This window comes from Cuculus canorus, chromosome 4 (genome assembly GCF_017976375.1).
Source record: "Cuculus canorus isolate bCucCan1 chromosome 4, bCucCan1.pri, whole genome shotgun sequence".
NCBI lineage: Eukaryota > Metazoa > Chordata > Aves > Cuculiformes > Cuculidae > Cuculus > Cuculus canorus.
The window spans coordinates 20,528,669-20,546,024 of record NC_071404.1 but is presented as its reverse complement, the minus strand read 5'-3'; the positions used below and the strand labels follow the sequence as shown (position 1 = coordinate 20,546,024).

The 17,356-nt window shown below is 40.0% G+C and overlaps 1 protein-coding gene across 4 annotated transcripts in view; it reads left to right on the top strand.

Moving 5' to 3' along the window:
• The first annotated feature begins 4,966 nt into the window (after window positions 1-4,966).
• SEPSECS (Sep (O-phosphoserine) tRNA:Sec (selenocysteine) tRNA synthase) overlaps window positions 4,967-17,356 on the top strand; it is a 32,639-nt gene continuing 20,249 nt past the window's right edge. For all 4 annotated transcript variants that reach the window (XR_008449547.1, XR_008449548.1, XR_008449546.1 and 1 more), the window contains exons 1-6: window positions 4,967-5,116; window positions 6,548-6,702; window positions 8,973-9,091; window positions 9,174-9,332; window positions 12,032-12,185; window positions 16,123-16,225. Coding sequence is in view for 1 of the 4 variants with exons in the window: in XM_009565465.2 (XP_009563760.2) it covers window positions 5,003-5,116; window positions 6,548-6,702; window positions 8,973-9,091; window positions 9,174-9,332; window positions 12,032-12,185; window positions 16,123-16,225 (804 nt within the window). In the remaining 3 variants the exon portion in view is untranslated. The remainder of the gene's footprint in view (window positions 5,117-6,547; window positions 6,703-8,972; window positions 9,092-9,173; window positions 9,333-12,031; window positions 12,186-16,122; window positions 16,226-17,356) is intronic.

The following is a 17,356-nucleotide window of genomic DNA, read 5'->3' as shown; positions in this document are numbered from 1 at the left end:
TCCTGTCTACTAAAATTGCACACAGTCAACTGTGACTCTGGAGGAACAACACTGTGCCTAGTAAACAAGTATCTGAAAGTTACAACAACTAGATGTAATCTTCTCTACAGAAGATTATACTGATGTTAATCACCTGAGTGAAGCAAAAAAACCGATCACACTAGAATGGAAGGAGTCTGACATTTTTCCCAGCAGCCCTTTAAGGAAAACAGCATCTACCTTGAGCTACATCAGTTGAGTCAGTTGTGGCTGTTACAACAACATTCTGTCAAACAGTTTGTCCACAGTTTTCTAAAATGTTTGAAAGTTCTTTCTTCTGAATAAGGAAAACAAGAAGCAACTAATTAGTTATTTCTTGTGGCTTAGGGATTCATCTACACACGGTAGCATGTGTCTAAACACAGTAAACTTAGTTTTCATCTACTGCAATGAGAAACTTGTTCGCAGGTCTTTTGATACCAAAAATGCCAGGAAATAAACTCTCCAAGAGTCATTTTGGAGTTTTAGAAAGCAAGTATCCTTTATCAGACCTGGATGACATGAGGCAGTGATTTCCATCAACTCTGTGCAGTGACACAAAACTTAGTTACAGAATATATTTCCCACTTACACACATATGTATACATTTTCCCAAAAATCTTATGCATGTTCTATTACTTCCCAAGGACTAATTCTAATGTTATTATGAACTTCACAACAGCCAAAATCTCTTGCTAATTTGGAGCTGGCTCCAACTCTGCCTGACCGTGCATTTGAGACAGGGAAAGCCTGCAAACAGAGGGGATCACAGAAACAGAGACCTCTGTTCAGCACAGATCATACTTCACACAAGACATTATCACCTTCAAAGCATGAAGTGTCTGGGAAAACAGTGTTTGAAAGAAAACACACTACCAGAGGGACATTCTGTCTAACTTTCAAAAATTACAGTTGATTAGATGCAACTTAAGTCTACTTTAGCTTAAAGAAAAAATATTCCACTTTTTGTAATAGTAACCATTTCTTTTATCATAACAAAGTCTTTACATCACTTCAGTCTTAAGTGCAGAGTTCAAACACTGACAGCTCATAATCAAACAAAATACACATCACCATCATAGTTATCAACAAACTATTAATTTTAATTGTGAGTAGCTAATACTCCCAATTAGCCACCTGGATTAAAATTACTAACAATTAAATCATGCAAATAAATTGGGTTGTTTTCCTCATGCTAACACTTTTGCCTCTATCCTTCTAATCCACAGAGCACACTCTGTCATCTGTTTATAATGGATAGCTAAGCACTACGTCCAAACCCTGGCGTGGGAAAAACAGGAGGAAAAAGGGAATACGCGCCCAACATTGCACTTTTCTCTTTCGGTGAGCGCCCTCTTGTGACACTTTAAGATAAAGAACAAGATGAACAGCTGCTCGGTATTCCTGAAGTGACAGCCCGACACATCCTAACAATCCAGACGAAGCAAGACCACAGGGATGGAGAAGCTGGACGATTCAACTGATACCATATGTGGACTATTTCAAAGTGGAATATTTTTATTTAAGCTGAAGTACAGTTAAGTTTCATCTAAGCAGTTGTGGTTTTGAAAATTAGACAGAATGTCCTTCTGACAGCGTGTTCTCCGATAGGATGTTTTCCTTAAAATGGTGTTTTTCAGACACTACCCTTTATTTGAAAATGATAATGTGTTGTCTGAGGGACGATTTCTGCTGAACATATATGTCTTCTGCAATCACCTCTGCCTGCAGCCTTTCCCTGTCTCACATTCAAGGTCAGGCAGAGCTAGAGCCGGTTCTAGATTAGCTAGAGTTTTGACTGTTGCAAAGTTTCATAACATTAAAATTAGGCCTTGGAAAGTAAGAATATGCATAGGATTTCTGGGAAAATTTATACATACACATGTAAGTGGGAAATATGTTCTGTAACAGCCTTTGCCTCACTGCACATGATTGATGGAGATCATTCCCCGTGCTGCCCAGGCCTGATAAAGGATGCTTGCTTTCTAAAATTCCAAGATGAGTCTTAGACAGTTTTATTTGCTGACATTTTTGGTATTACAACTTGCAAAGCCATTTGATGTTCAAAAGGACTAAGAAACTGCATTAATTATAGCCTGAGCCGACAACTCAAACAGGTGCAGAAGATCCCTCCGTGGGAGCACCTGGAACATCTTAAGGGAACCAACAGAAGCAGAACAGTCATTAGGCGCTTTTCACCTGTTAACTCGTCGCCTGACCTTAAAACTGTAAAGCAGAAGATTCAGATAGGGCTTGAAGGAAGGAATAAATTATGCTAACAGAATTAATTAGCTTAAGCAATAATAAGAATCAAATCTTGGCCAGCTTGCAGTTAGAATGTGATTGTAACAGTTTAGCTTGTTTACTAATTGAAACAAGGAACAAATCAAGTTGAAAGGACAGACCTGAGCTCACCAAGAGGACACAATGAGGGAGGAGATAAGATAAAGGCCGTCAGAAGCTTCTGAAGACACAAAGAAACTGTGATGTGCATACAAGCGTGCGTGAAAAACAATGGACTCATAACGTGTTTCTGGGAATCTCTATGGATATGTGTTTAACCAGTTCTCCCTGGAATCTATACGAATAGGTACCTTTAACCAGTATAAAAGACCTGTAACAAGTCTCAATAGTTGGACACATTAGGTGGGTTACTCCATGTGTATCCCGTTTATTAACGGAATACCTGCTTAATAACCAAATTGGCATTGATTATCGAGTTTGACTTATCACGGCATCAGGCTTCATAAAGCCCGGCCTGGTTGGTGGAGACAAACGCTTGTGTACTTAACCCTGCTCGTCCATGTCGCCGCTTCTCTCCTGTCTTCCGCGGCTTCGCTGACCGAAGGGCAGTGACGCTCCCGGATTTCCTACCGGCAGGACGGCGCCTCGGGGCGAGCAGAGGAGCGCCGGAGCCCCAGCGGGGTGGAGCGCAACGCAACCCGCCACGCGAGCACGTGGCGCGACCGGCGCCGCGCGGGGCACGTGGCCGCCCCAACGCAGACACCCGGCGGCGGCGCGGTCTGCGCCCCCAACTCTTTGGGGTCCCCCTCTTTTAGGGTCCCCTTCGGCTTCAAAAGAGCCGCTTTGGGGAAAAAAAGCCACTTTTCCCCCCACCCCCCTTTTTTTGAGGTCCCATTTTTGGGCTCACACCTTTTCGGGTCCCTTCTAAGATCTCATTTTTGGGATCCTCCTTTTCGGGTCCCTTCTTGGGTTCCCCTCCTATTTTTTGGGTGTCCCCCTCTTTTTGGGGTCCCCTTGGGCTTCAAAGGAGCTGTTTGGGGGAAAGAAAGCCACTTCTTGGGTCCACCTTCCCCCCTTTTGGGTCCTATTTCTGGTGTCACCCCCTTTTTTAGGGTCTCTTTTGGGTCCCATTTTTGAGGTCTCCCCTTTTTGGGGCTTCCTTTGGCTTCAAAAGAGCCATTTTGGGGGGAAAAAAGCCACTTTTGGGGTCCACCCCTGATTTCTGGGCTTTTTTTCAGGACACCTTTTTGGGGTCCACCCTCATTTTTGGGCTTCCCCCTTTTAGGGTCCCCTTGGGCTTCAAAAGAACTGTTCTGAGGGGGGAAAACCACTTTTTGGGTTGACTCCTCTCTTTTGGTCCCATTTTTGTGGTCTTTCTGGTTTTTGGGTCCCTTCTGCGTCCTATTTTTGGGCTCCTCCCTTTTTGGGGTCCCCCTTGGCTTCAAAAAAGTCATTTTTTGGGGGAAAAAGCCACTCTTGGGGTCCACCCCTCTTTTTGGTCCTATTTTGGGGTCCCTCCTGTTTTGGGGTCCCTTTTGGGTCCCATTTTTGGGCTCCCCTCATTTTTGGAGTTCCCCCTTTTAGAATCCCCTTGGGCTTCAAAAAAGAGCTGTTTTGGGGGAAAAAGGCCACTTTTTGGGTTGACTCCTCTCTTTGTGGTCCCATTTTTGGGGTCTTTCCCTTTTTTCGGAGTCCCTTTTGGGCACATTTTTGGCCTCCTTTTTTGGGTGCTTTTTTGGGGTACACTTTGGCTTCAAAAGAGCCATTTTGAGGTAAAAAAAAAGCCACTTTTGGGGTCTACCTTCCCTTTTTTGTTACTATTTTTTGGGCTCCCACCCTTTTTGGGGTCTCCCACTCATTTTTGGTCTCCCGGCTTTTTGGAGTCCCCTTGGGCTTCAAAAGAGCCATTTTGTGGCAAAAAAAGTGCACTTTTTGGGGACCTCCAACCCCTTTTTGGTCCTATTTTTGGGGTCACCCTCGTTTTTTATGTCCTTTTTGGGTCCCATTTTGGGGGTCCACTGCCCTTTTTAGGGTCCCCATGGGCTTTAAAAGAGCTGTTTTTGGGGGGAAAAGCCACTTTTGAAGCCCACATCTCCTTTGTGGGGTCCCCCCTTTTTGGGGGTTCCCATTTTTGGGTCCCTTAATGGGGTTACCCCCTTTTTGGGATCTCCTTGGGCTTCAAAGGAGTCATTTGGGTGCAAAAAAGCCACTTTTGGGGTCCACATGTCCTTTTTGGGTCCCATTTTTGGGCTCCCCCCCTTTTTGGATTCCTTTTTGGGTTCCTTTTTGGTGTCCCTTTTGGATTCAAACAAACCGGTTTGGGGCAAAAAAGAGCCACTTTTGGGGGCCGCCGCCGCCCCCCTTTTGAGGTCTCTTTTGGCAACCCTTTTGGGGCGCCGCCTTCGTGGTTTTGGGGAGGGGCACTGGGTGGGGATTGGAGGGGACCGGGAGGCACTGGGGAGGGGGCACTGGGAGGGGATTGGGAGGCGGTTACAGGCAGTGGGAGTGGATAGGAGAGCACTGGGAGAGACTGGGAAGGGATTGGAGGGCACTGGGAGGGAGCACTGGGAGGCACTGGGATGGGATTGGAGGGGATTGGGGCACTGGGAGGGGATTGGAGGGCACTGGGTGGCCCCCTGAGGACCCCGTGAGGGCGGGGCCTCGGCCTCGCGGCGCAGGCGCGCGCGGCGGTGGGAGGGGGGCGTGGCGCGAGGAGGCGGCCGGGGCCGGCGCGGGCGCCATGAACGCGGAGAGCGTGCCCCTGTGCGCGCGGCTGGCGGGCGCTGCCTACGCGCGGCAGGGGGCGCAGGGCCGGCGCGCGCACGAGCTGCGCCTGCGGGCGCTGCTGGAGCAGGTAACGCGGCCCCGGCTCTGCTGGGGGCAGCGCGGGGTGCTTTAGGAGCAGTGGGGCACCGTTCCCGTCTGAGTAGTAGAAAGGACCCTTTCAACTCCATCAGTTGAAATGTCCTTCCCGGTGCAAATCACAGAAGAATTTAGAATGGCTTCGCCTTGGCCAGGTGGTTTCACCGAGAGCGTTTGACGGGGAAAAAAAACAGCTCCGGGCGCTGAGGGGGCGGTGCCAGAGGTGGAGCTGCTGCGAAAAGTGGAATGGTTTTGCGTGGAGCTAAAGTTCAGTTTCATCTAAGCAATTGCGTTGTTTGAAAAGTTAGGCAGGCAGAACGTCCCTGTGACAGGGTGTTTTCTTTCGAACGGCGTTTTTCCAGGCACGGTTCGTGCTTTGAAGAGTATTATAGCTTTCTGTGTGAGTCTGGTCCCTGTTAAATACATCACTCTTCTCCTGTGATCACCTCTGTCTGCAGCCCTTCCCTGTCTCGAATGCAAAGTCGGGCAGAGCTGGAGCCAGCTCCAAACTAGCAAGAGATTCAACTGTCGTGAAGTTCACAATAACACTAAAATTAGTCCTTGGGAAGTAATAGAATATACATAAGATCTCTTGGGAAATGTAAGTGGGAAATTCTTCTGTCACCAGCTTTTGTCTTGATGCACACGATTGATTGAGATTGCTCCCTCGTGTTGCCCAGGCCTCATAAAGGAGCCTTGCTTTCTAAAAGTTCAAAATGAGTCTTAGATAAGAGTTTATTCACCGGCCTTTTTGGTATCAGTGCTGTGGTGGTGCTTCGTGAGTTGGTGGGTACCTTTCTTCAGAGGATCTTTTCCACAGTTTGTAAGGGTGAGTGCGGTTCTTCACGCAGTAAAGAGCACAAGAATGAGTGTTTCTCTGGTTGCACGTTTTGATACGTTACATTCTGTAAGTTGTTTTGTAATAACTAGAAAGGAAAATGGGCAGATAAGATGTGTTACATGTGAAAGTATATTTCCCTTTTGCTCGTAATTAATATTTTTGGTTCTGTAATATCCAGGTTTCTCCCTTTCATGCTGTTTTATCTGTAGAATCCTATCTTTTACAAGTAGATTCTTGTCTAGAGAATACATCAAATCTGTAGTCTTCTAGCGAGTAACTAACATGTATGTGCTACAGTGGTTTTGTGTGTGCCTTAAGGAGCACTTAAAAGTGAAAAACATGTTGAGTATTTTAATATCAGAATACGCTAACGTAATTACACTTGATATATGGAAAAATCATTATTTAACTTTCCTTTGAATGCAGGCTCATAACATTAGATAATATAAAACAGCGTAATGAAAATACAAGCAGCTGTTCAGCACGGGAAAGAAGGGCAGCATTAATCAAACAAGTTGCATAAAGTTTTGTTTGTTTTTAATTTCCAAGTGTTGTAGTTACTTTTATATTATTGTTATTAAGGGAAAATGTCCTGAAGATGGATGGGATGAAAGCACCATTGAACTGTTTCTTCACGAACTTGCTATAATGGATAGCAATAACTTTCTGGACAACTGTGGTGTGGGTGAGAGGGAAGGAAGAGTGGCATCAGGACTCGTGGCCCGAAGGCATTACAGGTACACATTATTGGGAATTTGAATTATTTGGATTTATTATGAGTGCTTTCAGATGACATATTTTATTGTCTTGTTGTCTGAGACCTTGATAGTATTTGAGAAAAACAACATATATGGAATTCATACAACTTTCTGTGTTGAATTTTCATTAATAACTCAGTGGAAAGTCTATAATAAAGATCAAATCTTTTGTCAGATCCGTGTCTCGTATGCTAAACTGTTAGAAGCTTAAGATCTTGAGTTCACTGCGTGCAAGGAAAGCAGACATAATCCATACGTTACTTGTCTTTTCTAATAGTTTACAGCTTTTCATCTGCATATAATTAAAAACTACTGCATATTGTGTCTTTGAAGTATCAAGCATTCCTCATGAAAGCTATTTGTATTTTGTTATATCCATTAATATCTTTGAAACATGATTAGTGGATATGCACATGAATATCCAGTCCATCTGTAGTAGACTTTATATGGAGTAAAGAGATCTATAAGGACAAGGAGAGCTTTTAATACCTTTTAGCCCTTATCGCTCTTGATCTCTTGATGAGTGTGTTGGATACTATAATTCTAGAGGCTCTGCTTTAATTTCTTTATGAATTTTTTTTTTTTTTTTTTTTTTTTTGGTAGAGTTGAGTGCCAAGTACCTTGCTGTGATGTTTTATCCAACAGGAATGAAACGAAGTGAAATTTCCTGGAAAGATTAACAAAAAAAAAGTGTATTAGAGACCAGAAATTTAGTAAGCTTTACTGTATGGGAGTTGGATTACTTAGTCTTAATAGCTTTCATAAGCCCTACAGTACCATCATGAAAAGTTAATGAAGGAAGCCACTAATACATCAGTTTGGCTTTTTTTTTCTTTTAACTTTCTGTACTGCTTTCTAGTCTAGAATGTGTGTGGTAAAGGGGAGGAAGAGGGTCACACGAGGGAGAATATCCAAGGAAGTATTGCTTTCTGACTACGATGGATAAAGCATGCCCAGCTTCTGGCCAGAGTGAACCTGAGCTGGCATTTGGCTGCTGTTGATCTGATGCAGCCCTATCACCTGACATCTTGCTTTCGCCTATGAGTGTCAGCAATAGCAAGAAAAGGTGTAGAGGTGTCCTCCACTCCATTTATTTCACCAATAAGTTTTACAGGTAGCTTTGGGAGTGACGGAGGTAGCAGGAGATGTCGAGCTGTCTTTCCTTTCAGCTTAATAAATTCTAAGAGCCAGTCTTGGGGGGGATTGCCTCTTAGGAAGGAGTGCATACCTGTAGAAAAGAAAAGGTAGTAGTATGACAAAGCCATTAAGAACATAGCGGCAGGAATGAGGGGAGAAAATGTTTTTGATGGAGTGAGGATTCACTGGTGTGCAAGTTCCAACTAATTATCAAGCTATTGTTGATTTCAGTCTATAGCTTGAAATGGGTTAAAAATTTAAGCTGTAAAACTATGCTCCAAGAAGTTCTGAATTCCATGCACACATCAGACTGCATTTTACTTTGTTCCCAAGACAAAAACAGAATTAAAGCTGTAAATAGATGTGTGCTGTTGCTTGATTACTTGACCAGCTGCTGCATTTCAGCAGTAGGTAAAGTAGTTGTGTAATTTTGTATTTTATAAATTATTTCAGGATCTTCCACTCCTGAAAGATGCTGAATTATATCCACTATTTATAAAAACAGTTTATAAATATAATTTATAAACAGCATGCAGCGAGAGATGGTATTGCATGATACATAATATTGAATAGTAGAATGGTTAGATGTAGTGAAGATGTACAAAACATGGGCAAAGTGATAAATTAACCTAACTGTCTTTTCGGGCATTTTGTCACAGTGTATGTTATTTCTTTGCCCCTGGAGATGAAGTATTCGTCGGGGAGTATCTGTATCATACCACTGTGTCTGTGTACCACCATAGGCAACTGATTTTTGTTTTTCTTGGAGTTGTGAGTCTGAACACGTCAGCATTTATAATATTAGTTCAGTGGACATGAAGAAGTTCTGAGATGCACTTAAAAGGAAGTCTGCCGGATGCTAAAGGTGTTGCTGCCATGGGTCTTTTTTACTCGCATAATGTAACATCAATTATGTACTGTTAAAAAAATAAAAATGACCGTTTCATGTGAATATATGTAGTTAGTTATAATGAAACTTCTTACAGCATATATTGATGTTGCATTGGATATAGCATTTTCCACATTTTTTTAATCAGATTATATTTTCTTCAGTCAGCAAGAATTATTGATGTGAAAAAAATTGATGTATGTTTTCAACTGTTTTTGTTTAGGTTGATCCATGGAATTGGAAGGTCGGGTGATATTGCTGCTGTTCAGCCTAAAGCTGCAGGGTCTAGCCTTTTGAACAAACTTACTAATTCAGTAGTTCTGGATATTATAAAAATGGCTGGTAGGTGCAAATCTGAAAATATTTCTCATTTGTGGGGTCATGTCACAGGCTCCTTTTAAATTTCTGACTCTTTTATGTGCAGGTGTCCGGGCAGTGACCAATTGCTTTGTGGTTCCTATGGCAACTGGCATGAGTCTAACTCTGTGTTTTTTAACATTGCGACACAAGAGACCAAAGGCAAAGTACATAATTTGGCCACGTATAGACCAGAAATCTTGCTTTAAATCCATGATAACTGCAGGTAAGAAGGAGTGGACTGACTAAACAGTGTTCTAACTTCACCTAGCAGAGTAATCAATTCATGTAATTGCAGGAAGAACTGGAAAAGGCTTGATGCATGGTAGGTCTAAGTGTTTTACTTGTAAACTCCTGATTTCTTACGTGTAATCACACGTATGAGTTATCTTCTCCATGCCTTGTAAAATGTAGGCACATGCTGAGGAACAGATGTGTATAAAGAATTCACTAGAGAACACAATACTAAGGAAGTTAAGTTCAGTCTTACAGTTAGATGGCTAGTTTGCTGTCCTGAGAATTATGTAAAGCTAATGCTCATGGTTTAGACATCTCTCTTAGATTTATGCAAAAAGCGTATGCGTCCTAGGAATTGGGATCAGAAAGTGACAAACTGACTCCGGTATTCTTTCCTTTCAGAACATGGGAAGTGTTAGCTGCCCTATTTGTTTTCAGTCTTGCGGTGTCACTCAGCAAATGAGTTTGGTGCATTTCTTAATTTCTCTGAAATAGAATTCCTTGTTTACCAGACTATAAGTAAGCTAAGGGTAGAAGTCTGTCCCTGCACTGTAGCTGTCCTCTCCAGCAGACAGATGTGTGGGATCAAGGAAAGGGCAAGTAAGGGAGACCGTAGTTAGCCAGCTCAGTGCACATGCCTGCAGGTGGCGGCATAGGTTCTGGTCCTAGTTCAGTGGAGACGATTTGAATGAAAGGCTCATTCGATAAAAATAAGTGAACAGTTGGAAGCAGGGACTGATTTCTGTCCAGGTAGGGCGTTGAAGTGTTTAAAAGGAATCAGATCAGAACAAATAGAACATGTATATAAGAAAAGTGGGAGTGTTTTCAGAATATTCTGGTCTGTTTAGAACATCAAGCTAAGAAATAACATAATGGCGGATGTTGTAATTGGGTCTGGTTTTTTTTTTCTTGATAGTTAAGATAGCTATCACATTATTAATAACAAGAATTATCAACTGAAAATAAGAGAGAAGCAGGTATCAAAGATCTAACAACTGTCTATTAAATGCAATCTCCGTCTTCTAGATCACTAGTTGAAAACCAGCCAAGGGCTAGCAAAGTCAATAAATCGTTCTAGTCCAAGTTGTTCTCTAGAGTTTGAACATTACATGTTAGTGTTAAGACATGTTGTTGAGCCATGAAGGAGAAATTCACGTTGCTGCTGCCGTGTTACACTTCTTTGGAAATGACTCTTTCCGTTTTCCACAACCTGTATGGATAGCAGCTACAGTGCTATGCTATCTTCTGAATGAAAAAAAAAAAATAAAAAAAGGTTTTTCTTGCTGTTTATTTTGAACCTCTCAAGCTAAAATTTGAGGTGTTGCCTCTTATTCTGTCCTACTAAGGAACAGAATAGAACAGAACAGTTAGAAGTGACCTACACTGATCATCTAGACCAACTGCCTGACCGCTTCAGGGCTGACCAAGTATTAAATATGTTATTAAGGGCATTGTCTAAATGTCTCTCGAACACTGACAGGCGCTTGGGGTATCAACAACACATCTAGAAAGCCTGTTGCAGTGTTTGACCACCCTCTCAGTGAAGAAGTGCTTCCTAGTGTTCAGTCTACACCTTCCCGGCACAGCTTTGAACCATTCCCACACATCCTGTCACTGAACACCATGGAGAAGAGATCAGCACCTCCTTCTCCACTTCCCCTGCTCAGGAGGTTGTAGAGAGCAATAAGGTCACCTGTCAGTCTCCTTTTCTCCAAACCAGGAAACCCAGAGTCCTTGTAGGACCTTCCTTCCAGCCCTTTCACCAGCTTTGTTGCCTTCTGGATGCATTCAAGGACCTTCAGATCCTTCTTAAAGTGTGGACCTCAGATAGTTTGGCTCTCTTGTCTTTAATTCCCATTCAGATGGTTGTGGGCTGGTTTTAGATATTCTCCTTAGCCTTTTCAGGCTTGAAAAGTCTAGCTCTTCTAAGCTGTGTGCGCTATACCACAACTGTCTTGGTAGCCCTCTGGTGGACCCTCTGGTTTCTAAACATCCCTCCTGAGCAGCCCATTCCAAAACTGGAAGCATTCCAGGATTTAGAAGAAGGGTATAACTTCCTTTTTTCAAACATTTCTCATGTGTCCTTGAGAAGCAACCTTGTGAGGTTCAACTATTGTGCATCTTAAATACAAACTTAAACTAGAAATTTTAAATAAAAGTCTTGGAAAATGGCTTGGATTTTGATACTACAAGCCTCATTTTCATAATGAGGTCAGATGTAGACATTTTTATCTTTTTAGGAATAATCTGGAAGTTTATAGATTCAATAAAGCAGAGGTCTATTGGATCTATTGAATGATAAAAATCAATTCATAATGATTATTATTGCATTGCTGCATCCAGTGACCAGTTAAGTATGCTCATGTTTTACAAAAAGACACTAAAACACTTTATTTTTAATTGAGAGAGGTTGATCGTTTTTTAAAACCTGTTGCTGTTGCATGCAAAGAATCTAAGCTAAGCCTTTGTCCTGAGCCCAGTATTTAATAAGAATATTATTGTAGTTTTTAGTTATATGGACATTGTGCAATATAACAGTTTTATGTGTCTGTGTTCTTAGTCCAAGTCTGGAAGGACCTGTTCAGACAAGCAAGAAGACTTTTGAGATTCATACAGGAACTAAAAATCCACGATTAGTCAGAGATTTGATGATACATGTTTAGGTCTGTTTTTTTTGTTTCTGCTCAGGTTTTGAGCCTGTGGTCATAGAAAATGTGTTGGAAGGTGATGAGTTACGGACAGACATAGAAGCAGTGGAGGCTAAAATCAAGTCTCTTGGTGCTGAAAATATTCTTTGTGTGCATTCTACAACGTCTTGCTTTGCTCCAAGGGTACCTGATAGGTAAGTAGTCTTTGTAAGAAGAGTGTTATTTGTTACTGCAAAACCAAAACCCAACCCCCTCAAAAAAAACCCTCCATGCAAAACCTCCATGTTTTGAATGTCCGTCTTCCTAAAATTGCTTAATTACTGCCAGCAGTTAGTAAAGATACTTTAATCCCCTTGCTTAAGGAAAATGGCAGGTTGGAACATGTTCCGCTTTCAGAAAAGTGTATTGAAAAGTGGGAATAATGCAGGTTTTCCTTCTGTCATATAATTGAGATAAATGATGATCTCGTGTGGTGAAATGAATGTAATTTTGGCAGTGGTTTTCTTACGTTTTCATGAAAGTAGTAAAAATAGACTTTAATAGAAATGTGGTCCAGGAAATGTAGTTCCATAGTTAATGACCCATTTTAATGTTACTGTTGCCTTTTCTACTCTTCTCCTCTAGCCAATGATGAATTTTCCTAGGCTGTTAATACAGTTAAAAAAACCCAAACCCACAGCTAAATTTAATATCTCAGAGTTACTCTTTCCTGTATTATACTGATGTTTACAGGGCTAATTAAGATATACTGATAATAAGGAAACTCTTGGGAGCATGTGGGGCAGATGTGCTGAACAAGTATAATGTATGATTTGCCCTGCTGTAACTTATCTTAGTTTGAACATTTGCTGCCTGATTGCATGATGCTACTTCTTATTTCCAGCTGTTAAATCATCATTAAAATACATTTCATTCTTTCCTAATGTTATGTGTCCATGTACATAACTTACGTAGTTGCTACAAAGATGTCATTCAAGCATTAGCTGAAGCAGAGATGAACATTATGGTTATGGGTGGGAAATGGAGTATCTGAGACGTTACTTCAATGCGTAGCTTGGTTATGAAATATTTGAAAAACTTTTCAGTCTGAAAATGTCATGTTGGAGTAGAGGTAGCTAAAGTACTTGGTACGTTGAGTCGTTTGTCTGAAATGAGCCCCACTGGGACTTGAGAAGCCTGCTCACTTCCTTTGCTTACGAAAATAAGTGTCAAGAAGCAAATTCATTAGGAGTTATAATTAAACGGGTATATTTTTATGGGCTTGTAGTTAGTACACCAAAGCGTAAGGTATGAGCAAGATATCCTTTTTAATGTGGTTTAAAATGTAGTATCTCAGTTGGTCCACTTTAATTGCTTTTAATTTATCATGGAATTGAAGCCTTATGTTTAGACTTTGTCTGCAGTGTATGCTTTTTGTTAATTATTTTGTTACCCGGAAAATTTTCTTGAAAATTTGCAAGTGTAGGAAAGAAACATTATTGGCTGTGAAACATGGCGGGTAAAGATATGTTTCGCTCTGTTTTCCTACATTTATAAAAGCCCAGCATTTATCACAGGTTAACCCAGTTGCTAGAGGGAAGTTAAAACCATATCATTCTCTCAGAATACTATGAAGATTGCTTGAAGTTGACTTGCAGATTTATTTGCTATCTTAAATCACAGCTATCAAAATTGAATGGTCTATTTTATAGCTTGGGTAAATGAATCTTTCCCTTATCTGCCTCCTGTTTTTGACGTGCGATTGTTTTGTCCTGTGCAACTAAGAGATGAATTATTAGGTAGTGGCACTGTGTTGTGATATACCACAGATATAGGAGGATTTGAACGTGCTTTCTATTTAAAGGATACTGTCAACTATTGAAGGCCATAACATTCATCTTCCTATGGGAAGTAAAATCCCATTTCTGGGTACTATTTTAAATGTCTGTTTTTAAATATCTTGCATTTGTAAGGTTTTATTTAGTTGTGGTTGTGGTGTTTTTAAATTCTAAGTGGCTTAGGATTATTAAAAGGGTAGGGTAAGAGTTTTATGCCTGTGTACTCATGTTTAACTTTATCGGAATAATTCACTACTGTATAAACACCCTTTCTCAGAGAGACATCAGTTCTCAGTCTTTTACTTGCTGTTGCTGGGAGTTCTCTAAAACTGCCAGATTTAAAAGAGAAAATAATTTTTTTTTAAAAAAAAGGTGTCTTTTTTAGTTAGTTTATATACTTAGCAGAACTCTGCGTCTTGTTCATTTCATTAATATTAGAATAAAGAGCAAAGCTTTATTTTTATTAACTTTCACAAGCAAAAGAATAAACGGAAAAAAATTTCGGTCAGTCCTGTTTGTGACTTTTAGAAGCTTGAGTAGTAGCAGAACTTAGATTAATGCCTTATTTTTCTGATATGATGAGCAGCACTTTTAATGGTTCATTTTAAGCCCTGGAAGCAGACAAGTGCTGGGCATAATTGTTTGCTTCCCTTGCATAATCATATCCTTTTCAAACTGTAGCTTTCTCATCCTGTATTGTAATATGGATAAAATAGTTCAATATAATATTTTTAGGAAAAATAAAGAGACTTCTGATTTCAGTACTTGTAGAAGATAGCTTATTGCTCCTTTAAGTCGCAGGAGGTGAGAAAGAGGTGGCACGCCTATAGCAGTACACCTTCTTTGTTCCCAGTTTGGTGAAATTCTCTACCTACATGTGAATAGAAGCTTGCATGAGGGGAACTGTCTTCCTGTGAGTCTCTGTAGAAGGTGAGGCATGAGTCTGACTAAGATCAGGAGATCTGAAGGCAAAAACTTTGCCCTGTGTAGTGTTATGTTCCCTGAAGTATTCTGTTAATGTCACATAGTTCGGGATTCAGGATGTTGATAAATGTGAAAAATTATTGGACATGCAGCTCCTGCAGAGTATCTTGATTGTAGACTATCAATACATGCATTATACTTCTGGTGTTTCCTAATCATTAAATTCTTGCGATTTTGTTTTCTGAAGGATTGAGGTTCAAAAGATTTAATCTGAATTTTGTGGCTGAATTTTGCGTTACAAAACGACACTAGGCAATGTAATAGAAATAGAATGCAAAGGAATGTCACCTCTTAGAAAATGTTCTCATACTCTGTCACATTTTATATGAATGTCAGTAAATTACAGTGAGAGGCTGTACGGGAGGAAATAGAATAAAAATGTATTGGAGGTTTAGAGTTTTTTTTTTTTTTAATACTGTTACCTTTATCATCGCTTTAAATTATTATATATTACCTTATTTTTCAGATACATTTATTTCTAAAGTATATTCACAAGTTTGGGGAAATAAACAGTTGTTTGGGTTTTTTAACAGAGCATGGATTAAGTGCTTAAAAAAAGGATACGCAGTACATGTATGTTTAAAATGCTGAAGGCCCTTACCCAAAATGATCTGTGCACCCATATAAATACTAGTTTGACTGTGAAATCAATCCAGGCTGATCTCACGATGATTTCAGGGATTTCTAGAGGCAAGTGAAGAGTTGTATTTATTCCTGAGTAAACCGTTGAACAGAGTTTTACTTTGCTGATCTCCACACTCAGGCCTTTTAGGGCTCTTATGGAAAAATATTTTCTGTTAATCAGTTTATCTGAAATATGCAAATGAGATTTCAGCTAAAGGGCTGAAATATTAGTTCTTTGAAATAAACAGAAGCACGTAAAAATTTCCTGTGATATGATTCGTTTTGATTCGCAAGAAACATTGTGAAACTTCCATTAGGCCATTTTCAGGTTGAATATTAAAAAGAGAAGGAAAGAAAGTATGAATAGCTAAAGCTCTGTAGGTATCATTAAAGAAGTATAGAAGAAATGCTTATACCTGAAGCAGAATGATTTGGGGTCTATTTGTTGGTTTCCAGACAAAACTTTCAGTGAAGCATGAACAGTTTCCTCCCAGGTCAACAATCTGTAGTATTTGTAAAAGCTAACGGAATTTTCTTCTTGACCTTTATAGCTTAAGGTGACAAGTGCTTCCCTGGGGTACTAATAAAAAAACCTTTCTTTTCTCATTCTGACCTCCTTGTAGACCTTTCACCATTTCGATGCTCTGATTTGTAATATGAGTTACAGTTATCAATGATTCTCTAACTTACAATTTTATGCTCATAGACTGGAGGAACTGGCTGTGATTTGTGCTAATTATGACATTCCCCACATTGTCAACAATGCATATGGAGTTCAGTCCTCGAAATGTATGCATCTTATCCAGCAGGTAGGAGCTGCATGTTTCCAGAAATAATTTTCTTTTAACAAGGATAAGTAAATCTCTAGTTGTAGACAACACTAAACAAATTTTATCAGATGTTTCACAGCTTTGAGATTAATCCCGTGTATGTCTGATGTTTGAACTATTTTCTGAGAAAGCGAGGCAGAGGGAAATAGAACTTAAAACTAATATTTGTTATTTCTATTATGTGCTTTTAATGTAATAACCCCAAATTTATTTAGGTTTTGTTTATGTTGAAATGTCTTTCATAATGGAAAAATGTATTTAGCTTTCTTAAAATTCTTCCTGAAATTGTTGACTAAGTAGTAAAATAATGGACCATACTTGAACAGGGATTAAGCCTTCAACAGAATTAGTTACAGATTTTCAGCTGAAGGCACAAGATTCTACAGAAACACTTTATAGATGTTGTCACTGTTAAGATATTTTTGGCACATAGAACAGCTGAGGAAACTGGGTTATGTTCAATGTTATGTTTGAAAAAGCTTAATTTCTGTTGCTGTTTAGTTTGAAGATGAGGTTGCTTATTATCTAAGATCAGCCACGAATCTTAGAACTGTTGCAGTTTTGCTGATTGCAATGTATGTATACTGTTTCTTCAGTATTTCTCTTTTCACTTTGTTGCCCATATTAAAAGAACAGGGAAATATTTTTTTTTCAACAAGATCCAAGGGATCTTGAACTACTATGGATTTAAAATACGCTGGTCATTTTTTTCTAATTAAGAAGTCATTATTTTATTAACTGGGCACAGAGCACCTTGATATGTAATTATGACAGGAACGTCATGTTGGCATTTCTGAATCTTCAGAGGCCTGAAAGAACTTGGAGTGATATGTGAAGTAGAAAATGGCAGCTGCTTTATTTGTAATCTACTTGATGTACACTTAATGTATTTAACTTGTACAAGTTTAGTGAAATTTTGTCATGAAGGAGGCTGTAGAATTGCCAAGTTTTACTGCATGAAATGTATCTTAATGATAATCTTTTCACACCATAAAGCTACAAATAGAACTGTTGCTGTGTGGGTTTCTGTGTTTTTTCTTGGCTTCTTGCTGAGTTATTTCCAGATATTTTTTTGTTGTTCTTTGGTTATGCAAATGTATATATTTGAAC